We start from the raw sequence: 27,230 nt of genomic DNA, 5'->3' as shown, positions 1-27,230 counted from the left end.
CCACATTTACCTTTTATCAGTATGACAGTTATTCAATTGTGATTCATTACTCTAATATTCAATTTTATACCGAGGTAATTGATAGTTAAAGGTATATAATTGAAGTGAATGAAGATAATTAAGATTATTATATCAAATTTTCCATTTTAATAAAATAAATAAAAGAATAAAGAAATACTAAGAAGCCAAGCAAGACTCCCAGAAGAGTCTACTCTTTTCTTTTTCACTCATCTTTTTCCCATCATTTGAATCAATAATACATGACGACCTCCTCCTTGTGCTATTGCTATTTGCTGTTGACATAACTTCTGATGTGCTTGAGCATTCTATTTTACTTTGCTTACCTTTTTTTGACTTCTTGATCATCAATTTACAATCAACATCATCATCGTTATGATGATGATCATTGTGATGATGATGATGATCATGATGGTGTATAGAAGTTGCTCCATGTAATTCTTGATGTTGCATCGTTTTCTTGATCCCCAATACATCATTTTCTCCATTAATGTTGGGGGAATGTGAATGTGATGTTGTATTAGTACTTGATGTTGCATCACATACATCATAGCTACATGATTCAGAATCTTCTTCACTTTCATTCCATCCAAACCCCATCACCATCATCATGTTATGACCATAATCATGATCATGATAATCAATATCACCTTCTGAATCACCACCAGCCTCTAAGAGAAAGAAAGGAGAAAGATCAGCCAACACCTTCTTTAATTCACCCTTTTTTGCCATAGCTAATAAGTAATAAGTAAAGGTTTTTAGAAAATCGGCTATTATCTAAGTTGTTGGATGTACCACCTTGCTAACGTCTTAAATTCGATTCTTGCCGTACCCTCTTATAACCCTCTCTTTTCCTCGGCGTATTATGTACTTAAAAAAATAGAAATAAGTGGAGTTTTTGTAAGCTAGAATGTAAGATACTTAGTAACATTATATATACAAAAACATAACCATATACAACAAAAGAAGATGAACAATGATGTATGTTTGTGCACTTTTGAAATTTTACTTTTTTTTTTTTAATCTTTTTAGTATATATATATAAAAAAATACATATATATTGAAGAAAGGTATTTAAATCCTTAGGTGGAATTGAACTTTAATGGTGGGTAGAAGAGAAGAAAAAGGTTAACTGTTCCCATTGGAATGAATCATGAATAAATGGATGGCCTTGATTAGTTTTATATGGGATTCATGAGTGTGGGAGACCATCAGACCAATCATATCATATATATTATACAATTGATAATGAGTTGTATGGTGGCTTTCTAGAAGGCACATTTATTTATACTCCTAGTATTGAATAAGGAAAGATTAACCATCTAGAAGGAAACATATTCACATGCTTTTTCAGTCGTCATGATTTTTTGATAATCAATTACTCTTGCTCTACTTTTAATTATTTATTTTGAAAATAAATTTATTATTGTTCCTTAAATTGGTATCTTTAAAAAATATTCACCAAAATTAAACAAAAAAATAAAATTTTGATATATTATCTTATGAATAATTAATCTAATAGAAAAAAGAGGACTACAAGCATTTAAAAAATTAACAGAAAAAAAATATAAAGACTATAATTATTTGAAAAATGTTAGAATAAAATTAGTGGGATGTGAGGACTTTAAGTAATATAAAAATGTTAAAATAAAGTTAGTAGAAAACATAAGAGGATCATAAACATTAATAAAATATTAAAAATTAAAATGAAGATAAACAAGATTAATTATGTCCAAAATTTGTGATATAAAAAGAAAATTTTTTTAGGAGAACAACAAATAGAAAAACCTAAAATGGTAAATGAAAACATCTTAATGAACAAATGAAGTATTACTTTTTCAATATTATATATATATATATATATATATATATATTCTTGTGAGAGACGGTCTTTTTAAGAGACTATCTCTAATTGGGTCAGCCCATTATATAACTTTTAAAATATTGTAAGTAAACGTTAAGAATGATTTAAGTAAACATTTAAGATATTGAAAGTAGCCATTAAGAATACGGTAAGTAAGCATTAAGAATAATGTAAGTAGGCATTAAGAATACGGTAAGTAAGCATTAAGAATAATGTAAGTAGGCATTAAGAATACGGTAAGTATGTATAATCTTTAATGGCTGGGCTTGAGATACGTCTCAAATAAACGGTCTCTCAAGAGACTAGCTGATATATATATATATATATATTAGTATAAGTTTTGAAACTTGAACAAACTTGAATGAAGAATATTTTATGATAAAATGACATAGTTCAAAGGTGACGACAAGTAAGAAGTAAATTTTGTTATTCTCATCTGTCCATTTAGACTCTTCTTTAATATTATTCACACAAAATTTTGCTATTTTTTTTAAAACTTCATGTAATAAATATATAATTGTGATAATTTTTTGGAGATGGATAACTATAATGCTCGAATATCATATGATGTGTTTCATGTCATAATCGAACAGAACCATAATCTTGAGAGGCAAACCGTAGTATCCTTGACCATCAAATATTGGCCTTGGCAACACGTTTTATATGGCTGTTTCATTGTTTTTATTTTGAACAAAGTCAAATTCATAAAATTAACCAAGTTTTAATCCTCCCAAACCGAATTTGATATTGACATAAAACAAACCAAAGCAAATTGGATAAGGAGGGAAACAATAAAGAATGGTGGGACTGGTATAGACAAGACATGCTGTTGCTACCCCATCTAGAAATCATTGTCCAAGGTAGCAAAACCCAATAATTCCTAATCAATAATCATTATTTGTAAATCATTATAAAAAGACAAAAAAAATAATAAAATAAATAAAATCAAAAAAGGTAAATTAAAATCATTAAAGTCTCATCCTGTCAAATCCTACCACATAAAGGTGATTTGTTAACTTCACAAATCACCATTCACAGTTATTTAGAAAGACCTCGTAACAGCCATACACTTCTATCATACAAATTGCAATAACTTTTTAATCTGTCAATAGAATTTATAGAATTTTTCAAAATTCTATTTTTAACTATTATTCACACTCTTTAAAAAAATGTTTCAAATTGGTGAAAGCCGCTACAACTAATGCATTGGGTAAACTCTCTGTGCATGATCGTCGCCGGCAAAGAATCAAAAACAGTTAAATCAACAACAAATTAACCGGCTCAACCTAGATGATTAGAAAGTAATATTCCCAACCTCTTTAAGACTCCCAGACCCAAAGACTAAAGAATAAAACAAATATCTCTACCTTTTTCGAACCTGAGACCTCATCGACAAGAGATCTCCGTATAGTATATTGCACAATTCATTGTTGGGCTACTCTTTGTTAAAATCTCAACCACGCATTTATCACATTTGCATCACATTTATACAATTATTCACTTCCCATATGCACCTCTTTTTCTCCTGTTAAAAAACATTTTAGTTGTACTTGTTGCTAAGTGGAACACCCATGGCCATATAGTGTATTAACGTAGTTCCCGCATAGAACAAATTCAGTCATTAGTATAAAATTCTTATAAATAAACTAAATTGATATTATAATAGAAATAGAAAGCATTATAATGATGAAGAATATCTTGCGTAACATTTACAGAAATAAAATATTTACTTTTTTAAAATATTTATTCTTTGACAGAAAAAATGATTATAGTCAAAATAACGTGTTATTGAAATTAAACCATACATAGATAATACTCCAAGAGTTAGATTTATAGATCAATTACTATTACGGTTCGTTTAGTAGGTGGTAATAAAAAGTGAGAATGAAAATGAAAAACTAGTATAATTTTTGTTGAAAAATATCTTGGCTACCTTGACGGTCATATTTACCAGATTTCAAACATCTCATTTTCATCATAAAATTCATTTCAATGCATTACCATTGGGAGATGTTGTATTAGGTGGTAATGGAAATTTATAAACAAAAGAACTTTTTTATAATCATTCATTACCGTGGGAATGATATGGAACTTCTGATGAAACTTTACACTATAAATTATTCGCATTGCCGCCATTTAATATCACTAACCAAACGGACCGTTAGGGTAATTATGTTTACAAAATTGTCCAAAAAACAATAATTAGGAATATAACTCCCATAAGTAACCAGCTTGTGTCTTGTAATTGTAGGCCACTATGCACCTTCAAACATAACCAATCCAATGTAGGTACTTACATTTTTCAATACTCCTTTATGATTATTGGCCATATTTTATGCTAATTTTAAAGCCTAATTGCTATTTTCAATCATTAATATTTCTACTGCGATAATACACCACCTGTTAGAAATTTGAACTAACACGTGGAAAGCTAAAGACTAGGACCTTGACTTTGGAAAAATTTGTACAAAAAAATACCATTAATTTAGAAAGGGGAGATAGGAGGAAAATTGAAGGATTCAATTTTTATTATTAAAGTTTTTAATATCCCTTCTGTAATATTTTACATTTTGAAGAAAATTCAAGTTTCAACCAACAATGGTACAAGAAAAGGTTTGATGGCTAAAATCAAAGAAAATTCAAGATATTAGTTATGATGGGTCAAAAACTCATCTCTACATGTATTAAATTAACTAGACTCAATTCAATATTAATGAGTTTTTTATCTAATGATCTAAGTCATGGCCTAAGCAGGTCCGGATAGATTCCTCTCGCTAAAATCATATGATAATACTCCCTCTTTCCCATTAAAATATTTCACTAACTATTTTGGTCCGTCCCACTTGCTATTTTCTTTTTTGGCGATGATCAGCTTCTTTTCTTTTAATCTCATTTAATAACTTACTCTCATTGTCTTAACCACTCGTTTCAACTATTCATTTGTATCTTATCTTATTCTTCAACTACAAACAAATCATTACGCACCAAATTTTGGGAGCTTTCTCCAGGGAGGGAGTACTCAATGTCAAGGTTAGACGATCCATATGATAACAATTTCTGGAAGGGAAACTAACAGAAATGAAGGCAGCTCAAGTCTAACCTTTTATGCTTGAAGTAGATTCACCAATCATCATAAGCACTGTATGGAGACAAGCATGCAGTCACACCGTCACCTTTAAGCAAGAGTTGTAAAAGTATGAGAATCTGAGTTCATAATCCAAAGCCATCTAAAATAATGGCCATATTCTTAAATTGACATTTTCATTACTTAACAACCCATAAGGCCATAACTAGATATAAATAACAATGTAAATAACAGTCGTATTTAAAGAGCAATTTATAGCATTAACAGTATGGATCCATATGCAAAACAACATATAGCTTTGGAAGTTACTACTGCTATTCTTCTAGCAGGTATTGCCTTAATGTCTAAAATGTTTAAAAGGGAAGACATCAAATGCTGCATACTACTGTCAGCTTACACCAAATCACAGTTGAACAAGTTGATGAGCTAAATCAGCATTACGATCACAATTAAGCAAAACAGGAGAAATAGCTAAAAACACTCAAACAAGAATTGTGAAAATTAAAAAAATAATTTATTCTGGAATATCATCATTCATAGAGCATCATTTTTCCATAAAATAACATTAACCCATGTTTCAATCAAGCACTCACATTAATTTTCGCTAGTTACTATCAAAGAAAAAAAAACGCTTTGGCTAGACTTCTAAAAAACAATCAAGGCTGTTTACCAACTCATGATGATGTCTAGATGATCAGGATTGGATCCAGTCTTTTTCAGATGAAAGACTTATTTCAGAAGAAATCTTCAATTATTAATTTGGACTTCAAGTTACTCTAATGCTGCAACTTCTGATTTAAGCTCAAACCACATCTGTAAAACAAAAGAAAATAATGTTCAATCAAATATACCTGCAATCTTCCTTTCTCTTCATTATTTATCTCCAGTGAAGTACAAATCCCAAGGAAATTGGCACCTATATAAAAAATAATAATCAAATTAAAAGTCAGGCAATCCTATATCCTATATTCCTATGTGCACACCATAAAACAAATTTGGCATATTGTGAAGCATGAATAAAGTAAAACAAGACTGACTATTTATAACAATAAATAATTCAAATGATAGTAATACTATCCAACTTCTAATAATAATAATAATAATAAACCATACATTACCTCATGATAGCACTGCCGAATGCGAGAATTCTTCAGTCTAGCGAGATTAACAGTCCAATGAATAAGTCTTGTGCTCAAGGTTGCTTCGGCATCCAATTCATGGACAATATAAACACACCAGCAACAGAACAATCCAAACATATTAGAGAAACACTTGCAGCTTAAAAAAATTTCTAGTGAAGCAGTATGTGAAGTATCAATAACTTCAAAAAAAAGGTTCACTTCATAGGAATAGAAGGGAGGGGTAGGGGGAGAGTGAGTAGTTAATCCAAGAAATTAATGAGAAAAATAATGAAGAAATGACCCTTTTCTTTTCTCTTTTGCAGACATATACAGAGTCATAGCCGCAAGAGTTGTTCGAGGAAGAATCAATAAATTAAGAATTAAAAATCCAAATGAATTTTTTGATACATAAGATACAAGTAAATTGGTCATCTAAGCTTTGCAACAACAGCTATGAGTTTGTGGGACTTTAAACCCCCTGGAACTTTCAATTGGGTATGTACCAATAACTGGAACCAGATTTCTCCATACCACCCACTTCTCTTGCTTGAATCGAGACTATATGGCAGACCATCATCCAATGCATGGTATACGTCCAAACTAATACTGTTTGTTTTGTTTGTTATCTCTTTTAAGCTGAACCTTCAACTTCTTACCATTCAATTGAAAACCGTTCATCATACCAATAGCAGATTGTGCAGCTGCAGGTGAGTTGTAACTGACAAATCCTGTAAAAAGCACATAATAAGATCCAAGCATTCTGACTAAGTTGGCTTTATGCATTAGAAAGAGAATGACATACCGAAACATTTGCTGAGGCCAGTTGCTTTATCAACAAATACCTTGGCACTCAAGACCCTTCCAAAAGGCTGAAAAGCGTTTGCCAATTCATTATCACCGAATTCTTGAGGTATGTGGTATATAAACAAATTAGCACCAGGTGGTCCTAGATTATAAGAAAGCATACGCAATAATCAATACCAATTGTATAACAAGACTGCATATATGCTATATGAATAGCTGCCAGTAGTGTTAAAATGAAGCAATGGAAAGTTCCAAATAAAAAGTCATTTGAAACCAAACAAATGTTAAGGAGAAATTTACCAACCTTCAACCTGACTTACAGAACTTGAACTTGGACTTGCACCAGGAGAGGTTCCAGAGGGACTGTTAGCAACACTAGGTTGCATGGATCCTGGAGAACTATTAACCGGTCTGTGGTTCATCATCCCTCCGGGATATGGCACAGGATATTGAAGATTTGGAACAGCAGGATAACCGGATCCAACATAGTTTCTTGGTGCAGCACCCGGAGAAAGATCAGGTCTCACACCGCGTAAACCATTTCCTTGATTTACTGGAGAAACCATATTAGGGTATTGGTTTTGCATCGGGGGCAAGCGATAAGGCATAATTCCGTAACCGCCAGGAGCCTAATATATATATAAACAGACACCACAGACGAAAGCAAGAAAAAGATCACAATTAAAAACTAAACCAACAGAAGCACCATAAACTAATGCTCAAAATAAGTAAAAACATGTGAGGCCATTCCTAAAGCAATGTTTAAAAATAATTGTGCTACACAAAAGACATAAAATTGATAACTTGTTAATAAAACAAACCTGGTATCCGTAACCATTATATGCAGGACCATAACCCATTGGCATGGCTCCAAATAAAGAAGATTGCTGTGATGGATCACCATTTGCTTCAATTGAAGCACGTGACTGGGCCTTCTGAGCCCTTCGAGCGTGCCTTTCTTTCTCTGTATCAGCCCACTTAACTACTAAAGGAACATTCGAGCCCTGACAGGAGAAAAAGTTTCTATTACATGAAAAATACAGCACTCCAATCAAACAAACCTCACAGTTAACCTCAACATTTCTTAATCAAAAATAAGAAGGAAAAAAATCAAAGAAAAATTCTCTAATGTTTTCGCCTAAAAAATCTTTTAAATACCATACTAGAATCTAGGAAGATGCTATCAGAGCACGATAATACCTATATCAAAGAAGGAAAACATTATATTTTACAACTAGTTGGGTATATAGCTAGTTCATGACACAGGAAAAAAAGTGAGAAGCAGATTGAATAGGGTGAAAAAACAATACTCATATCTTAATTCTCAAATATGAAATAGCTACTTTGATAACATTGTGGAATCTATATTATATACTAAAAGACTACATCACTTGGGACCCTAGTGGAGAACTGCAGAGAAGTACAACACTAGATCTACATGGGGTCTACATCCAACAAGATACTTAGAGGCCACGGTGATCTTTTCACATACATGTAAGTCAAAAACTAAGGAGGCCAAGGACACTTAAATGTTTCAGGAATATTAGGATAAGGCATCTCTTCCAAGTGAACTATGAGCAGAAGAGACATCCAAAGAAGATTTGGGACAAGGTTGTAAGGCAAAATATGACCAAGTAAATATACAGGCATGGCCAAATAAAGAACGTTTCATGTAGATGACATTTAGGCAGCTTTCCTTTAATCAAGATAGAATCTGCAGGACATATATCTATGTGTGTTGACATGGAGTTTGATTTGAAGTCTTTTTTTGTCAAGTTACACTTCATTATAAGTATGAGTCTGTATTAGTGACCTTCCATTTCTAATTGCACTTATAGTTTGCCATGTTGGTAACATAACTATTAGAGTTAGTTTTTTCAACTTTTGTTCCTATGAGGAAATTATTAGAGTTGTTTGTTTTTCACAAATTAATTACTAGTTAGTTAACTTATTAGGAATCACAATACATGTCAGTAATTATCATACTCATAATCATTGTCCTCCATCAAAATCATTACAACTAAATAGTTCTTTCTCCTTCGCAAAATGGTAGGATACATATATATATTTTAGTTCATGCAATAAAGAACAGGTCATTCATGATTAGGTGAGCTCCCTATTTCCCTAGTAAATGCCCCTTTACTATTTCTCCAAAGAAAGATTGTGATCAAAAGCAAAAGAAACGAAAATTCCAAAGAAAGATTACATTTATACAGTTTAAAAGTGTAAAAGAATAATTATACTACTAGTAGCTTAGTTAGATGCCATGAAAACGACCCCAGATTAAAAAATAGCAGAAAAGTTGTATCCAATCTTTAGAAAAGAATAATCCCGGTTTGTCAAAGTTCTTTACAGTTACAATTTTAATCTATTCTTTCTGTTTACACTTTTAGTTTATTCCTTTTTTGTTAAATTATTTTTTATATTTTCTCTATTTTTACGTGTTTTTTTCCACCCTCACTGCCACATTTCTTTTCTTGTCCCCACATTTCATTGCCACATTAACGATAAAGAACATTAAGAAAAGGCGGAGAATTGTATATGGGTGTTCCTAAATCCGTCTTTTCTAATAGCATTTGACTAGTATTTAGAGAACTTCCCAGAAATATTTAGCAGTATAGATTGACACTAATATCTCTGAGAATTTTAGTAAAGTATGGACATTCTGGAATTCCATGAAGCGACGATGCACAGCCATTTGTTGAAAATTTCTTACTACTAGGGATAAAAGGATAAAAATATTTGAGGCCCTTTTTTCGATCTTTACCCTGCCATTATTTGTAATCATCTGTTGATCTCATTATCCATATATTCAAGGTGGCTTACATATTGCCAATTGATGCTCAGATGATAATTCATAAGAACCCAGTTCAATAAGACGGACACCAGTAAACTCAATACAGTTGTGAGGCCACAAGACACTAATCAAGTGACTCAACAGTACAGATGAAAATGCACTCAGCAAGTGACAATCCTAAACCAGCCAATAGGAAAGACAACTAAAAATCTGCAATGAACTGGTATTTTGGATGATAGGCTTAAGGTTATTTTAGTTAATTACTAAGTTAATAGGGATTTGGGCATTAAGTTAGTTTTAAGTGGATTTGTTATTATAAATAGGGGGAAGTGGAAAGGTAGTTACCATCCAGAAAATTGTTAAACATATTGTGGGTGAGTTTTATACTAAATTGAGAGATCTCAAGCTTTTCGAAACTATCTTTTCTTTTTTTACAAATTGATTGTAATTATCCTAATTACACCAATTTTACCTCATTTTAAATTTAATTTCAGTTTATTTTATTTTATTTGATATTTTCAGATTTACTATTTGATTAAATTCGCCAGTTCATAGCAAAATCCAGCTACATTTGATCTAAGATTAACCATGACTAGTCTGATATCCAACGTTGATAAGATGTATGTTAAATCAAATCAGTAAGCTTATCAGTTAACTAGAAAATGTATCAAGAAAGCAGCAAGATCATCACATATAATAACAGACAATCAAATCATATAAACAATATGATTCTACAAGAAAATTGCTCAGTTGGTTTCAAGCGTACAACACAAGTTGACAATGAGACATAAGAGCAAACCTCCATTTTATGCTTTCCGTTGACAGCATCCATTGCTGCAAGAGCCTGCTCCTTTGTCTCATACTTCAAAAATGCACATCCTGCCACAAATGACATAACATTGACATAAACAAGTGACCAATTATAACATTGCATGCATAACACGAAGATCACGATGAAATAAAAGCAAAGAAACTATATTGGAACAAAATTTTCAAATAAGGTATTACGTAAATGTAGCAACCTTTGCTTGTCTGCTGAGACCCCCTCAGAATTTGCAACTCCTTTATCGTCCCATATTGAGAAAACAAAGCAGAAACCTCAGTTTCAGAGACATTCTTGGGAAGCATGCCAACGAAAAGCTTGTGCTCTAGCATATAAAATTTGGAACATTGAGTCAGAACAGAAACAAGGATAAGGTCTTACATAAAGAGACTGAAATTGGGATGTTGCAAATTTATAAAAGATATATTATGTAAGAGGGTACTCAGGACAAGAATTCATTAAGACCTAATCTTTCCAGTTCGCCATCTGCATACTTCACTTGCAAGGGACTCAAAGCCTGAGGATATATAGTAGGGAAAGATTAAAAAACAAGAGAAAAAATTTATACTGAACACATATAGCATAAGCGCTAGAACTAAAAGTAAGAAGAAGGAGAAGCACATATCCAAAATGTTATAAACAAACTACACATATAACCATGTCAGATGTCACATAACAAATTTGAATCATATCAACGCAACAAAGGAAAAGGAACAGCTCAAAACATTTGAATTCTTATTCCTAAGAGGCTGATGTCAAGTTTACAAAGCATAAGTGTAATGACATGCCACGCACAAAACTAGAAGCAGACAACAGCCTTTTGAATGACAGATCATCTAAGCCTGACGTCAAGTTTACATAGCACAAGTCCAATTGCATCGCATGCACAAAACTAAAAGCAGACGGCAGCCTTTTGAATGACAGATCACCTAAAGTGTGGCATCAAGTATACAGCGATAGAAACGGAGCTCCCATATACAGGAGAGACCAATAACATAGTAACACATTATAGAATTGCAGACTTCAATATTACAAGCTACAAAGCATTATACAGAATCCAGTATCCTAAGTATAATTTTATATCAAAACGCACCACATAAAAGCAAGGAAATTTTATATATACAACAGCTCCAATACAACAAATGAACAAATGTGGATGGTTTTGTGTCGTCGCAGCCTATATTTCGGTCGCTGTGAGCTCAAAAACATTAATAATATGGTTGCAATATACTGATGCCGGCAATATTATGCATATCCACTCTCATCTCCAACCCATTACCACCGACCATTAATAAAATTAACATACATGAACCATTTGCCGAAATAGAAAAATATTTTATGAATTCTAGAAACAAAGAGAATTGCTTTTAAAATTTCTCTTAAAAAACAAAAACTTCACAAAATTCAATTAGATGGTAAGAACACTCTAAAGAATGTGGAATTTTAACTTGAGCATGTAATCAGATGACTTTACAGCTCCACTTCACACTCACAGGTTCTTCCATAAAATAGACGAACTTACTTAATCAGAAGTATAACAATGCAGAACCATAGCATCCTGTGTAAGATTAATCAACCAAAACATCACAATTTTTCAAGGTGAAAGAAAGAAACCACAAATCTAGATAGAAATCAAATTTACGAGCAAATTTGACCTTTGCCTTCCGAAGCACAATACATTATAAACCATAGGAGTAGGATAAAATTGTCTAAATCCAGAAGCACGCTTAGCGGCTAGGATTCTACCATGCATACATCATCGATTTTATGTTTTGACAAACATTAATTGAGATTGGCGGGCTAATATAAACAATGAACCAAAGTCAACTAGTTGAATAAATTGAACAGCTAAAATAGAAATACAGAAAGCGAAGTAGATCATAGATAAGAACAAGTAAAAAAGCAGTTAAGAGAGATCAAGAGCAACTTACTCCAGGAAGCGTCTTCTTGTTATGACAAGCATTGACAGCTTTGTCTGCTTCTTCTCTAGACGGACAAATCACAAAACAACATCCTAATAACAAGAAAAAATCAAATTCACCATCAAAAACACCACAACAAAAGAAAATAGACACAAATCTGAACTCAGATCAACCAATATCAGCTCGCATTGTCAAAAACCCTCGATCAAATCACCAACACACACAGTCGTAAACGAAAAAACAGCAATAACACAAAGAATTTCAGATAAATGAAAAATTATAAAACCTCGAGAAGCTTTAGTAACTTTATCTTTGATAATGTTGACTTCGTCAACCAAAGTGAACTCTTTAAACATAGCGAGAAGTTGAGCTTCCGTCATATGCTTAGGTACTTGACCTACAAATAATTTGACGCTTTCCTCGCTGTGTTTCCGCTCTCCTTTTTGCTCTTCCGCCATTGTTAACACCTTCCTCTTCCTCCTCCTCCTCCTCTTCCTAGTGTTAGTATATTCTCTCTCCTCTGTTCTGTTCAGCAACTGTATTTCGCTTTCTTTCTACTTCTCTCTCCTCTTTCTTTGTCTGAAGATGGCGTCTTTCTAAATGGCAAAGTTGGATCGTCCGGTAAATTATTATTTTAATTTCTCGTCAATCCGAATTTACGCCCTTGATTATTTAATGTATTTACGAAATTACCCTTATGATTATGAATAAATATTTTACGATTTGGATGATCGGATCTAAATAAGAGGGTATATAAATCTGAAAAGACAGAAATAACCTTCCGTGTGTTTTGATTTTATTTTTATTTTTTTATTTCAATTAAATTAATTTTTTTAAGTTGATGGATAATTAAATTACAGGGTGGATGAAGTGGGGCCCATGTCGTCCAAAATCATAAGATGTGATCTTAAGATTGTCCAATCCCAAAGCATTGTTTTTTCGGCTGTTATGACTAAATTGCTGCTTTGCCCATTTTTGGATTCAATTCTCTTTTTAAGAAAAAGTGTGGTCAATTTTTCATCCAATTTCTATTACATCCAAAAATTAATTTAAGGTAAGGTGCGAAGTCACAATTTCAAATTAAAAAGTCTATCAATATACTATAAGAAAAAAATACTCTTATATAAAAAAAATAAATTTTTTAAAGGGAAAATTACTTTTATAATTTTTAACTTTTGTGTGATTTAATTACAAAAAATTTAACTTTATATTATATTTAAAAATTGAGGAATTCCACGCGATAGCATTAAATTTTTATGAAACGCAATGGTAGCATTTTTGTTAGATTTTTCCACATAGGAGCATCTAGTTTATACCTTATCTAACTGTCGTAGCATTTTCCGTTAAATTCTTGTCAATCTTTATTTAATTCACCATGAATTAAACATTTGGGAGCATAAATATGATTTAGGACAAATTATAAAGACAACAACCAACACTTAATAAGAATAGAAACGTCAAAATGGTGAATTAAATGAAAATTGACAAGAATTTAACGAAAAATACTACGACAGTCAGATAAGGCATAAACTAGATGCTACAATGTGGAAAAGTCTTACAAAAGTGCTACAATTAGCGTTTCATAAAATTTCCTATGCTACCATGTGAAATTTCCTTGCAATCTAATTTTGTAGTCTTGAATGAACTACAATCTATAGAACAAGTTAACTTTGATTTTTTTAGTTTGCAATTTTTTAAATAACAAGGAAAAACCTATAAACCCACCCCTCCTTCAGCAAACAACCACAATCTTACCTGCCAACTTTAAAACACCTTCCCCTCAGCCCATAGCCGCTAATCAACAATTCCAAACTTGCCTCACTCACAAATCCACCCAACACCGTCCACCTGATTGGAATGTGAGAAAAGTCGTAGCAAAGCGTGTGGCAGACTCTGCATTCCAGTCCCCACCTCAATGCTAGACAAGTCCATAAATCTCAAACAGGTCATTTGCTGATGGGGTGGTAGTTAGTGGCGTTTTTCAAACAATTGATGGTGGTGGTGAATTCTACATCTAAGATGGAATGGCGTTAGTGGTAATTTTGTGTCGCGAGAGGTTTTAGGGTGGTTTTCATAGGAGGAGAGGGGAGGTGGAAAGATGTGGTGATGGAGTCAATAGGAGTGTTGGGGGTTAGGGGTGTTTTAATTATATTTTTTAAATTGTTGAGTATTTTTAAAACTTTAGAGCCACTAAAATGATTTGTGTCATTTTTAACTTATCCAGGTTAATAACTGGTTAAATCCATTAAAATAAAATCTCTCATAAGATTTGAATTGACATTTTAAGTTTTGAAATGGGTATTTTAGGAGTTGAATAGCAAGTAGTTAAAAAATAATTAAGCCTTTGATGAAGAAAGATTAAGACTTGGAGTAAGAGATTTAACTTTTAAGTAGGTAGTTTAGAGTTGGTGGGTTAAAAAAAATTTATTGCACTGTCGTATGATCGCGGTGGCCACATACAAGCTTTTTATAATACATAAAAACTTGAACGAGACAGTCTCATTATGAGAGCGTCAATTTGGGCCGGCCCAATTCACGAACATTATTTTAATTTTCTGAACATTTATGAATTTTTACTAAAATTGATACCTTTAATATTAAAATTGAAAAATGCCCAGAAAATGAAAAAAAAAACGCCCAGGTTGTTATATACGCAATTTGGACCGACCCAAATTGACGGTCTCATTATGAGGTTGTCTCTTCCAAGACTAAGTGTTTATAATATGGGTTAGGAAGTGTGAGTTTCTAGAGTGAAAAGTAAAGAGCGTGGGTTGGTGAAAGAAATTGATGTGGTAGCACAATGAAATTGTTGTGCACTAATTATATAAGGCTTATTCTCTGACACCATATAAAGGGTACTATTGAAAATCTTCTCTACTACTAAACAAAATCCGTATAACAAAGATAAAAAATGCAACCGCGGTCTAGTATACTGTAAGGCAAGAATAAGTTTTTGCGGGTGCAAAGCGAGAGTTTAGTTTGTGAATTGTGATGGGCTATATTTGGAAAAAGATTAACCCTTAAAGTCATAGAAATATGCAGATGAGATAAAAAGGTAAACTAAATATATAGATGAAAATTAAAATGTAGATCATAGTCAAAAATAAAAATGCGACAAATGTTGTAATAAATCGGACTAAAAAAGAAAGTGAGACAAATTTCATGAGACATGGGAAGTATTAGGTGGTAAACTTCTTTATGATTACGATGGAAACGACACAATACATTCATGTAAATTATATAAGTTGTTTTCATTAGCACAATTTAATACCAACAATACGGTAAATTTACTATATCCGGAAAAATTAGGGATAAGTTACTCCATACTCCATAGGTAATCTCAAAGCACCTATTCGGACAATCAGTTGTGTTCTCTGTTTCCACTCCACATGTACTACATTGCAACATGAAGGCTTGGACACGCAACCTCAACTAAGATAGTAAAGATTTGATTATCTCAACATCAGCCATTAAAACTTCTGGAGATAATTTTCTGATATTAACCGGCCTCTAGCATTCAAATTCACATTCCCACAAATGTTATTCCAGTTAGAACGGAATGAAATTATTCACATGCATCATCAATTCCCCGAAACGAAATTACAACGGCTTGCGTTTGAAACTATACTTGTCAGAAGGATAGGCCGCATTACAAACTATTGTCACCTAAGGGAATATAGTGCCCCAGCAAATGAGTATCGAGATGAAACAGGTGCAGGTTCAGGTGCAGGTGCAGGTGCAGGTGCAGGTGCGGGAGTGGGTGCGGGTGCAACTCCAAATTGACCACTAGTATGACTTCTCTTGTGTTCAGATAAATCAAGAGAAGCATATGCATACAACCCTTCATCAATTACCCTTCGAGGTAAATGGTAATCAGCTGAGTAACGTGCAGAGCGCAAGTCAGCACGATATGCCTCGATCACTGTTGACTGAGAATGTGGCTCATATGTACCAGCCCCTGCTGTTAAACTTGAAAACGGGCCGGATGTGGTCACAAGATCATTATGAGAATGGTATAGATTCTCTCGGTGACGATCTAACTGGTTAGGTGGCTTTGTGGAGGATGGTACCAATGGAGAACGCTCAGTTCGGCCTCGCAAACCATACATCCGATACTCGTTTTCACTCAAAAACATAGGCTCAGAACTACCTGCCTGAGTCTGCAATGAGGGAAAATGCCCATGTAATGGAGCAGGTTTGATATGCTCTTGTACAGCACTTTTAAAACCCTGCACCTCGGGACCAGTCCTGTAAGACTCAGGAACGAGAACAGGAGCATAAGGAACTGCATCCTGCCTTGTGCCATGCAATTGTGGTCGCAAGCCATAGCTACGATATTCCTTCTCAGTGACGAAAAGAGAATCAGAAGAGATTTTAGGTTGCAGAACACCAGAATGGTTATCAAAATGAGGCTGCCGAACACGACGAAACATCGATTTAAGGCTTTTCACCTGCAGAGTTTGAAAGAATTTAGAATTATATTCATGACCAATTATATTAGATATTACTTGGACTTTTTTTCAGGTTTATCCATGAAAATTTGTATTTAGGTATCAAGAAAATGTTTCAATTAACTTTATTTTTAGTTAATTACGTTACTCTTTCAAACTCTATTTGATTATTATTTCGATTAGGTTGAGATTTGAATGTTAAGTTTGGATGGAAAGAAAAAAAAAAGAGAGGGAGTTGGGGAGATGAAGAATCCCTTGTTTGGATAACAAAATGAGAAAGACGGGGTTTGGAGGGGAGGAATTTAGAGGGATCAGATGAGTAATATTTGTTAAGGTCATAGTGAACAAACACGGTCGCGGTCACGAACTTGGTCGCAATATCGTTATATTTTTGAAATACAATTTTCAAATATCAATCGAAAGAATTTAGAATTAAATTATCTATTTATATAAACAACTTAATATTATCAAGTCCCACTTAACCAACCCCACTTGTACTATAATACTTGCAATACTCCAATATCTGCTTTACCCCCATATTTTATTATTAATTTAAAAAAACAAATGTTTCACTTATCCTTCGTCCTTCGTCGTTCCAACACATCAACCAAGCTTTCTTCTCCTTCGTCCTTCCAACACATCAACCGAACTTTCTTCTCCTTTGAGCTTCTAATAAATGTTTCACTTCTCCTTCGTCCTCCGTCCTTCATCCTTAGTCCTTCCAGAACATCAACCAAGACTTCACTTCTTCTCCTTCAACCTTCCAGAACATCAACTGTTGTCTGCAATTTTAAGAACTCACACGTAATCTCGGTGGTGAACATATATACCATTACAAAACGCGAGAAATTGAGGCTTGTAACGGTTGATGCGGCCAATTTCCAACCTAGCTCGTCGTTTTTTGAAACTCCGTTCCAAATCGCGAGAAATAAGAACGGTGACCATATATGCAGTTAGAAAACAGTCGTTCCGAGATGACTCGACTGCATTTTGACTCCCTGGTTAAGGTTTCGATCTCTTTAAAGTTGGAAAGATTAATTGGGAAAACTTTCATCTCCCTTGCTTTCCCTTTCCTTCCTTCCTAAACAAACAAGAATTACCTTCTTTTCATTTCTCTTCCCTTCCTTCCCTTTCCCCTTTCCCTTCTATTTCTTTTCTCTAAAATTGTTACCCAGGCATAGTGGAAAGTTGGAAGGACTTGTTTTGTATTTGTTTGAAAGTATTGATCAAACTTGATAGTTTAATAGTGAATTATTGATCAAATATGAAAATTGGCCGTAGACATTTGACTTAATTAAAACGTTATTGAATGTAATTATTTAATTATCTAACTTGTTGACATCATTGTCCTGGACCCGCACATGCACACACATGCCTTTTCCCTCAAAAGAGGAAGACCAACAAAAATGTGGGGGGGCATAAAAAGCCACAGAAGTATCACTCAAGTGGAATTTCACACAAGCTCCCTTAGACCCTTTGGAAAAGGGCCAACGACAGAGCTGAATGACCACATCCATTCTCAATTGGTAAGTTGTCATTCACCCCCATGTTCCTCTGGTGATGGCAATACTAGTATTTTCCTTAAGCTTAGAATTTAGATGCTTACACTATTCAAAATCTGGAACTCTCTTGTTATCTGCCTCATTAGATTTAGCCTCTTTCCTTTCAAATTCTCACTTGTGAATAGTTAGATGCAAAGCTATTTTTACGTTTTAAGCAGGAAATTGGGCTTCAATTCAGTATCTCTTTTCTAAATTTTAAAATACATATGTTTTTCTGTTTTTCTTATGTTTTTGTTTTGTTATTACAAGGATATGGTTGCGTACATATCAGTATATCACCCCCCTCTAAAAACTCCTAATAGGCAAGAGCCATTTAATGATATTGGGATACCGGAATCTTAGTGTTCGGTGTCACTTTTCTGTTTTTCATGCAAAACTATAACTGAACCTAATTTATTATGTTTGTCAATTCCAATGTTCCCTCATTCCCATCTCTACACAACCTCGGTTCCATTTGATGACTAGAGGATGAGACTTCGAAATGGTTCATTTAACATATTTTCCGACAAGAAGGTCCTTTGGCGGCCAAATTATAGCCTATTCCATCAAAAGCTTCTAAAAGTTCAAGAATTAAGTACATGATTGTGTTTACGGTTTACCTATGTTCGACAACAGCCACCAGGTCTATGACTGTGGTTCACAAAGGACTACCAGCAAAAGTGTACAGCAATTTGAGTTTGAAACTTCAAACCCCAAAGAAAAAGTCAAAGAAGATTAACATCTTACTTGTTTGGACGTTAGCTCCGTCTTAAATTTCTGTGTTCTCTCATCATAATTATCCTTAATCGCATTTTTGAATACACTTTCAGGGAGAGGCAAACAGTCTTTAAATATCCTGAAGCGCACCTGAAAAAATAATATCAACATCAATGATGAAAAGGCTTGAATATTCTGTAATTCTGTTAACTAAACAAGCTTTCAAAGTGATTTACCTGAGCTGGAAAAGCCCCACCAAATGCAGGTGGCTCAAGTTTCATGCCCCCAGCAGAAGAAGCTTCAAAGATTCCATACAAAAGTTTGAGATCAAAATCATAAAGGAAAAGCTTTAAACCAGGCTTTATACTAAGCACACCCTCCTTTTGCTTAAAAGGGACACCCATAATTTTGTAATGGAAACAATCAGATTTTGTTTTTGCATTGCACATGAAGATCAATCCACTCACTTTTCTCTCAGGATTCGGAGCATCAACTTTTTTCTGTTGATGGTTAATATTCCCATTCTTTTTGTTCCCCTTGAGTGAACTCTTCGCTTTCTCATTTTCACTTATATTGTGATTGGTTTCATTTTGCACTCTGGTAGTGATTTTGTTCTTATCTCTATTCAGGTTTTGACTTTGTGTGGAACATTCTGCTTCTTTTGACTTCAGCAGTTTCTGTTTGTTAGATTGTTTCAGCTTTTTAGCTTTAAGCTTCAAATGTTTTGGGGTCTTCTTCTCTACGATTGACAATTGAGAGGAGTTTGTAGCAGGCCCCTCTTTCTTCTTATTCTTCTCCAGCACCATTTTCTATTTCCTGTCAAACTGAACAAGAAACAATCCCAAGAGATAAAACCTGACATTAATGAACCAAATTAATGAATTGTTTGATTCAAATTACATACAAACAAAATCCTAGAGATCAGATCATAAAAGAACATGCAGAAACAAAAAACAATCCAGGTAATAAAACATTTGACATTAATGAACCAAATTAATGAATTACTTGATTCAAATTACATGTATACAGTATCCAAGAGATCTGACTCAAAAGAACATGCATGAACCCAAGTACAGAGAAAATTATTCACAAGTCCCCATACACTCGTTATGCAGTAAAGTTGTCCTAATATTCATTTTAGAAAACACTGCAAATTTCCTAGTATCTCAAGCTGGAATCAGATTAAATTCTTTCTACATTTAGCAAAGAAAATAAACCAAGATTCATCACGCAACACACGAGTTATCAACAATGGCAAGGTTAGTTTTGAGAGTGTGGTTTCTCTTGCTTGGCGTGATGCAGGGAAGGTTAGTTTTGGCTTGTGGTCTGAGAAGATTTCGCTTTGTGGTCATATCTTGGATAGGGGGGGCAAACATAATTTTAAGAACATTCATAAGCGTCTTAGGTGGCTATTAAAAAGGTTGAATAGACTTCGTTGGATGGCTCAAACTACTTCTAATATTGAGGAGGAACGTAGAGTTGAAGATGAGATTAGAGACATTCGTAAAAAGATTGAAATTGAAGCTTGGCAAAGGAGTAGACCTTTTATTTTGAGAGATGGGGATAAGAATACTTCTTATTTTCATTATCGTGCTTCTCATCGTAGAAAACTGAACAAAATTATTTCCTTATTTCATTCTTCGGGTGTGGAGCAGTTTGCTCTGAAGGAGCTTATGCGTGTGGTCAATGCATATTATTCTGAGTTGTTTCTATCTTCTAGGGCCTCCTATTGATAAAGACCTTATTGAGAATGTTGAGGTGCGCTTATCTGATCCTATGCGAGATGTTCTTTTGAAGCCTTATTCCAAAGATGAAGTTGTTATGGCTTTAAAAGACATGCAACCGGCTAAGTCGCCTGGTCCGGATGGTTTTCCTGCTTTATTTTATATTAGGTTTTGGGATGTTGCGGGAGATGAGGTTTGCAGTATGGTTGTTCGGTTCCTTAATTTTGGGGGTATGCCAGCTCAAGTGAATGATACCCACGTGGTTTTGATTCCGAAAGTCAAAAGGCCTCGTGAGAAGAAGAACCTTCGTCCTATTAGCTTGTGTAATGTTTCGTATAAGTTGATTTCCAAAACTCTCACTAATAGATTGAAAACTTTCTTGCCTGATATCATCGATGAAAATCAAAGTGCGTGTGTTCTGAGGCGTCTTATTACAGATAATATCCTGTTGGCTTCGAAGATTTTTCATTTTATGAAGATCAGTTCGGCTAGGAAAAGGGGTTTTATGGCTCTGAAACTTGATATGAGCAAAGCCTACGATCGAATCGAATGGGATTATCCTGAGGGCATTATGCTTCCTATGGTTCCTCAGAGGGGTTTGAGACAAGGTGACCCGCTTTCTCCTTATTTATTTTTGTTGTGTGCCGAAGGTTTAGGTGCTTTGATTAAGCAAGCTTATCATTCTAAGATGTTGCGTGGAGTTTGTATTGCCAAAAATGCTCCTGATATTACACACCTGTTTTTTGCTGATGACAACATTATTTTCTCTAAAGCTTCGGTTAAGAAAGCTACCATTATTAATAATATTCTTTGTTGGTGTGAGTTTTTGTCTGGTCAGAAGCTCAATTTGGAGAAGTGTGAGCTCTCTTTTAGTCACAATCTGAATACCCGTTTGCGCCATCATATCAATTCTATTATGGAATTTAGAGAGGTGGTTGTTCATGGGAAATATCTTGGGTTGCCTACCGTTTTTGACAAATCAAAGAGGATTTCCTTATAGATTTGCGTGATAGAGTTTGGAGGAAAGTGCAAGGGTGAAAAGAAAAGATGTTTTCTAGGGCTGATAAAGAAGTCCTCATCATATCCGTTTTGCAGGCTATTCCTTCCTACGCTATAAGTTGTTTCAAGCTTCCGATTGGTTTGTGTAAGGATTTTAGCAATATGATTCGTCGCTTTTGGTGGGGAATTCCTAAGGATAAAAAGGGGATTTGTTGGAAGGCTTGGTATTTTCTTTGTAGGCCTAAGGACGTTGGAGGGTTGGGTTTTCGTGATTTTGAGGCTTTTAATCAAGCCATGTAGGCTAAGCAGTTATGGAGGCTCCATTTCCGTCAGTCCTCTTTGGTTGCTCGGACTCTTAAGGCTCGATATTTTCCCTCTTGTGGTGTTTGGAAAGCTAGGATGAGATGTTACCCTAGCTATGGTTGGTGCAGCATTTGGGGAGCTCGTAAGGCTTTGGTAGGTGGTTTGCGCCGGAAGGTTGGTAATGGCAAAAAAAATCAGTGTTTGGTTGGATGCTTGGTTCGGTGGCTTTGGGTTAGGGCGTGTCGTTTCTCCACGTTCAGATTTGATGGTTGATGTTACCTTAGATTATTTTATTCATGAAAATACGAAGAGGTGGAACGAGAAGCTGGTTCGTGATAAATTTTTGCCTTTTTGAGGCCGATCAGATTTTGGATATCCCTATTAGCATTGGTAGAGCTGAGGATGAATTATGTTGGATTCAGGGTGTCGATGGAGCTCTTCGTGTAAAGGATGTGTACTCTCATTTGATGAATGACGTGGACTTTGCTTCATGTTCTAAGGTCCTGATCCCTTATGGGGAAAGCTTTGGAAATTTAAAGTTCCTCCTAAGATTCGAGATTTTGTGTGGCGTGCGTGTTGGGATAGCATCCCTCATGGTTTGAACCTCAATTCCAAAGGTATCCCTAGCTTTTTTGGGTTAAGAGATGCGGCCGAGATGAGCATTTGATGCATTTGCTGTTTGAGTGTCACTGGGCAAAAATGTTATGGGATTTCTCTGAACTTGATCTTGAAGGTAGAAGGTTTCCCTCTTTTAGAGATGTTCTTGATTGGGTTTGGCTTAACTCGGGTGTTGCTAAGACCAAACTCTTCGCAACTTTGTGTTGGCAAGTTTGGAAAGCTAGGAATGAGTTAGTTTTTGAGAATCGCCAAGCTCCTCCTCTTCTTTATGTCAGAAGCGCTTCGGATTGGCTCAAGGATTATCATCACTCTCTTTCCATGGCTCTTTCTTCTGGATCTTGTAGTATGGAGAAGCTTTCTTAGGGTCGTCCTCCTCTTGATGTCCTTAAAGTCAATTTTGATGGTGCCTTTGCTGCTTCTAAGGAGAAATTTGGTCTTGGATTTGTGGTTCGAGATAGGACTGGTAAGTTCATTCTTGAGCTCTAAGACTATTTGGGTCGGCAGTTCTGCTAAAGAGGTCGAAGCTCGAGCTTTGTTTTGGGCTCTTTCGTGCATTAATGATCGGGGGTGGTCGAACATTTTGGTGGATGGTGATTGTAAGAATATCATCGACTCGTTGAATTTCCATGGGCAAAGAAGTTTTCATGTGCAAGCTATTCTTGATAATTGTCTCCTCTTCAAGAATTTTTTTCACTCTTTGTCTTTCAGCTTTTGTCCCCGTTCTTGTAATAGTGTAGCTCATAGGTTACTCAATGGGTTTCCTCTGGAGTTAGTGTCGAGGTTTGGGAAGATGTTGCCCCGACCTTTGTTAAGGATGCTTTGTATTCCAATTAGATTCAATGTGATGCTTAGCGTTCCTTTTCTTTCAAAAAAAAAATGGCAAGGTGATGTCAACTTTCAACCAATATTTAGTTCAATAAGGAAACATGTAGCTATTAACAGCCAACAGCCAAGTAAAGAAAAGTTGACAAGGTGTCCTCCAATAGAAAAAAAAAAAACCCAAGGTAAATAAGTTCGTTTAGATCTCCCAATAGAATAGCTCCTAAAGGCCCCTCCATATCCGGTTCAAACCTAATTTTGCCTTCTTTTTCCTTTTCTAAGGTATAGATCTAGTCTTAAATAGAGTACTATGTGTAATTCTGGTGTCCACCATTAACAAGTTTTATCTAACTTTTAATTGATTAATAAAATGTTTTTCAAATCGACAAATGCATCCCTTGTTCCCATTTGCATACGAGCTGCAAAGATCGAACTTAGCATTAGAATCTTTCTCAAATTATTTTCCCCAAGGCTTCAAAGCCCAGGCTACTCATTTGCTCACACTTGTACTTATTGCATATCATACTTGGTCCGTTTCCTTGTTGCTAATAGAAAATAGGTAAGGCTGTATTGCATGGACGAAACAGAATTTGGATTGCAAAAACTAGCATTAAAGCTCCATCAAAGACGAGCCCCAAGTGACTTTTTGCTGAAGCATAAATAAAACACATGATGTTTCACCCTTAGCCAAGGCACTTAGGTGCCTTAAAGCGCATTTTCAAATGCAACCAAGTGCCAAACGATTCACTAGATGTATGAGGATATTACAATCGATGAGTGGAAAGATTGTACCAAAGCAACACACAATTTCATTATCAGTCAAAAAGACAAGTTTGGATTTAAATTTCAGGGTAAAAGAGGATAATCTTAAAGTTGCTAATTCTAAGACCAAGTCAACACATAGTGTGGCTAATCAAGGGACTTAGACCATCATCAATGTGGATGAAACATAAAATTTCAATCAAGCTTGTTCATGTGAGAAATAAATAACGAAGGAAGCAAAAGCAAAACATAATATGTTATTTCAAAAATTTTACTTAAGTTTATCTTTAGTTTTCAAGTACTATACTTGTTTCATCTTGGACCACCCATCGGTAAAAGATGTAAAATTTCATTTACATACTACTTGTAAGGTACTTCCTTTGTTCCATTATACTTGCAACATATAGTTTTTGCTATTATTCATCATTTAAACTTATTCTACATATTGCGGCTAATGTGTAAGAAAAATATAGTCACATAGGATCTTATTTGAATTGTCTAATTGGATATTTTCATAATATTAACTTTTAAAATTTTTAGTTATGTATAACTTAAGATATAAATTATCAAAAGAACGCATTAGATTGCATAAAAAACAAATGTTGCAAGTATTAAGGAACAAAGAAAATATATATCGACTCCTTAATGATGATCTCTCGTTGATTCAGCACTTATCAAGTGATGTAACATATTCTAGCATAGTGCAAAATTTGCAGTAACAATCATGACAGTGATGTAGTAACAGAAGTTAATGCAACTATCATAACGCTTAGAAGCATGAGATATACCTTGATACAGCGAACACAACTTTTTTACACCTTTACGACGCGAAAAATATCAACTCATTTTTATAAAAGACCTTTCAACACGGTCGATTCAATGCGGCCTTGTTTTTGCATAATGATTTCTAAAGTGTATGTTCAAAGCCTACCCAAAGACACAATCCACAAGAAGGCTTTGGAACATAAGAAAAATATTTCCCCTACAAGTCAAATTGGTATGTAAAGAAACTAGGATACACTAGACTCCAGGAAATATTTGATAGAAAATTTCCCCTATAATATCTTCTTGTAATTGCATTTTGTTGTTCCTATTACAATGTAGGTTCTCTTTTCCGAAGATAAACTAATTTGATAGAAGATGTCTTTATGAGTAAAAGTTACACTAACATGTTCAATGAATTAACTTAACACTTCACACAAGCTCTTTGTAACATAGATCAAAGAACCAACAATTTCTTACAATCCTCAAACAATTGGTTCCATATGATTGATTCTGATATTGTAACTGTTGAAAACCGTATACAATTCCAAATCTCTATATCCATAAATAAATTTAAATTATAGAAGTCACAACTCTCAACACTTCAGTGTACATTAACATTAGAACCTTGAGGAAAATTTATACTCCCGTTGTGCCATAAAATTGATCCCCTTTTTACGGTGTAAATGTTAATTTGAAGTTGAATAATAAGACGAAATAAAAGTATAAGTGAAAATTGATTGATTGAGATAAAGAGGAAGAATTAGTTTGTGAATGAGATTACAAAAAAGAAGTGAGGCCATTGCAAAAAAAGCGTAAAGCAAGTAAGACAAACTCAAATAAAAAAGTGATGCATTTTCATGGGAACTGAGGAAGTATCTCACTACTAAATGATTAAAAACGACTTCAAAAAAGAGGTTTTGGCTGCAATTCCTTTACGATTCGGCCGATATGATAAAAGTGCAAAGCGGTCTTGTTTCTACACTATACTCAAGATAGTCAGCCACTAAATGGCGCTCATAAGATTGTTAGAAGTAAATTTCTTCCGCTCAATGATTGGAAACTGCTTTAGTACCCATGTTGAATCGTAATTATTAAATGATCATAATCTCGGCTATCCCGTGTGTCATTCGGTAACACAGCAACATAATAACCAATTTTCAAAGTCCAAACCCAAGCAACCAGTTGCGTATCTTCAAGTACACATAGTATTCTAGGCAATTAAAAACCCAACTCAACTCAGTTCCCCAAAAACTGCACCCAGGACTGCACTCGATCCATCATATAAGGGATACTTTGCTTTAGGCCAATGCCAATTGAACTCAAAATTGATCTATATACAATCATACAAATATACCAAATAACCAATGTAATCCCAAAATCACCAATTACATGAACTTGTATACTCAAATAGGTCACATTTACAAGGTCACAATCTGATTGATAAAATACACAATAAATAATGTTCAAAATGTCTGCCATAATCTCAAATTCAGTAAACTACCAATATAGGCATGATTAAAACATATACCCAAACTAATTAGGGATAAAACAAAAATAAAAAAAATAGATTGCGAACAAGGTTTTTAGGGTATAAAAGTAACAAACAGTGACAAAATCAATTAAACAAAAGAAATGACAGTCCGAAGAACCCTAATATCAATCAGTAACTTAAAATTACAATATTCTACCCTAAATTAATTCGAACCATTTCGAGGTCACTGAAATTGAGATTGTAAAAATAAAATCAACGAAAAGAAGATATATATATATATATATATATATAGGCATAAAATTGAGATCTGAAGATATTAGAGAGGAAAAAATGGGTGTTTACCGAGCTATGAATTGGTGGAAAGTGCGCGGAGTTCCGGTGCTTCACGGAGGTTACCCGCGCCTATATAACTTATCAAGAGTATATTACTTATTATTTGCAAGGCAAAGGAGCTAGGGTTCTAATAGCTTTAAATGATTGTTTCACTAACAATTATACTACCATTGACAAATACAAGTACTTTGGAGCAAATTGAAGTATTTATGTGATATTAAATTTTAAAAAATTATTTAAGAGAAATTATATTTTAAAAAATAAGTATTTAT

At 34.2% G+C, this 27,230-nt stretch overlaps 2 protein-coding genes across 3 annotated transcripts; both read right to left on the bottom strand.

Annotated features, from left to right (window-relative positions):
* Positions 1-6,365: 6,365 nt before the first annotated feature.
* Positions 6,366-14,557, bottom strand: LOC130827406 (RNA-binding protein BRN1-like). Its single transcript, XM_057693123.1, has 9 exons — positions 12,721-14,557; positions 12,444-12,526; positions 10,978-11,029; positions 10,712-10,837; positions 10,489-10,568; positions 7,714-7,896; positions 7,197-7,521; positions 6,891-7,034; positions 6,366-6,816 (listed from the first exon to the last, which is right to left on the bottom strand). Exons 1-9 carry the CDS (start codon positions 12,890-12,892, stop codon positions 6,689-6,691), a joined length of 1,293 nt encoding a protein of 430 aa, XP_057549106.1. The 5' UTR covers positions 12,893-14,557; the 3' UTR covers positions 6,366-6,688.
* A 1,056-nt stretch (positions 14,558-15,613) lies between these two features.
* On the bottom strand, positions 15,614-27,133 carry LOC130827404 (uncharacterized). 2 transcript variants are annotated; one of them, XM_057693122.1, is made up of 4 exons: positions 26,968-27,133; positions 19,380-19,998; positions 19,174-19,293; positions 15,614-16,885 (listed from the first exon to the last, which is right to left on the bottom strand). In XM_057693122.1, the coding sequence occupies exons 2-4, from the start codon at positions 19,947-19,949 to the stop codon at positions 16,097-16,099; spliced, it is 1,479 nt and encodes a 492-aa protein (XP_057549105.1). In that variant the 5' UTR covers positions 19,950-19,998; positions 26,968-27,133; the 3' UTR covers positions 15,614-16,096. The 2 variants fall into 2 exon arrangements, with proteins under 2 accessions (XP_057549105.1, XP_057549104.1); XM_057693121.1 differs by having other exon boundaries at positions 19,380-19,967; positions 26,968-27,117.
* Positions 27,134-27,230: the final 97 nt, after the last annotated feature.

This window comes from Amaranthus tricolor, chromosome 11, assembly GCF_026212465.1.
Source record: "Amaranthus tricolor cultivar Red isolate AtriRed21 chromosome 11, ASM2621246v1, whole genome shotgun sequence".
Classification (NCBI taxonomy): domain Eukaryota; kingdom Viridiplantae; phylum Streptophyta; class Magnoliopsida; order Caryophyllales; family Amaranthaceae; genus Amaranthus; species Amaranthus tricolor.
Note: the sequence above shows the minus strand (reverse complement) of the source record. Positions and strands in the feature narration are given on the sequence as shown.

What these genes read in the sequence shown, in the direction of transcription:
- LOC130827406 (XM_057693123.1), bottom strand. Translation starts at nt 12,892, where the DNA reads ATGGCGGAAGAGCAAAAAGGAGAGCGGAAACACAGCGAGGAAAGCGTC. An exon ending in ACAAGAAGACGCTTCCTGGA is followed by an intron (nt 11,030 to 12,443) that starts GTAAGTTGCTCT and finishes ATATATCCTCAG; the next exon opens with GCTTTGAGTCCCTTGCAAGT. An exon ending in TTCTGTAAGTCAGGTTGAAG is followed by an intron (nt 7,035 to 7,196) that starts GTTGGTAAATTT and finishes CTTATAATCTAG; the next exon opens with GACCACCTGGTGCTAATTTG.
- LOC130827404 (XM_057693122.1), bottom strand. Translation starts at nt 19,949, where the DNA reads ATGGTGCTGGAGAAGAATAAGAAGAAAGAGGGGCCTGCTACAAACTCC. An exon ending in GTGGGGCTTTTCCAGCTCAG is followed by an intron (nt 19,294 to 19,379) that starts GTAAATCACTTT and finishes TTATTTTTTCAG; the next exon opens with GTGCGCTTCAGGATATTTAA. An exon ending in CGGAGCTAACGTCCAAACAA is followed by an intron (nt 16,886 to 19,173) that starts GTAAGATGTTAA and finishes CAAACTCTGCAG; the next exon opens with GTGAAAAGCCTTAAATCGAT.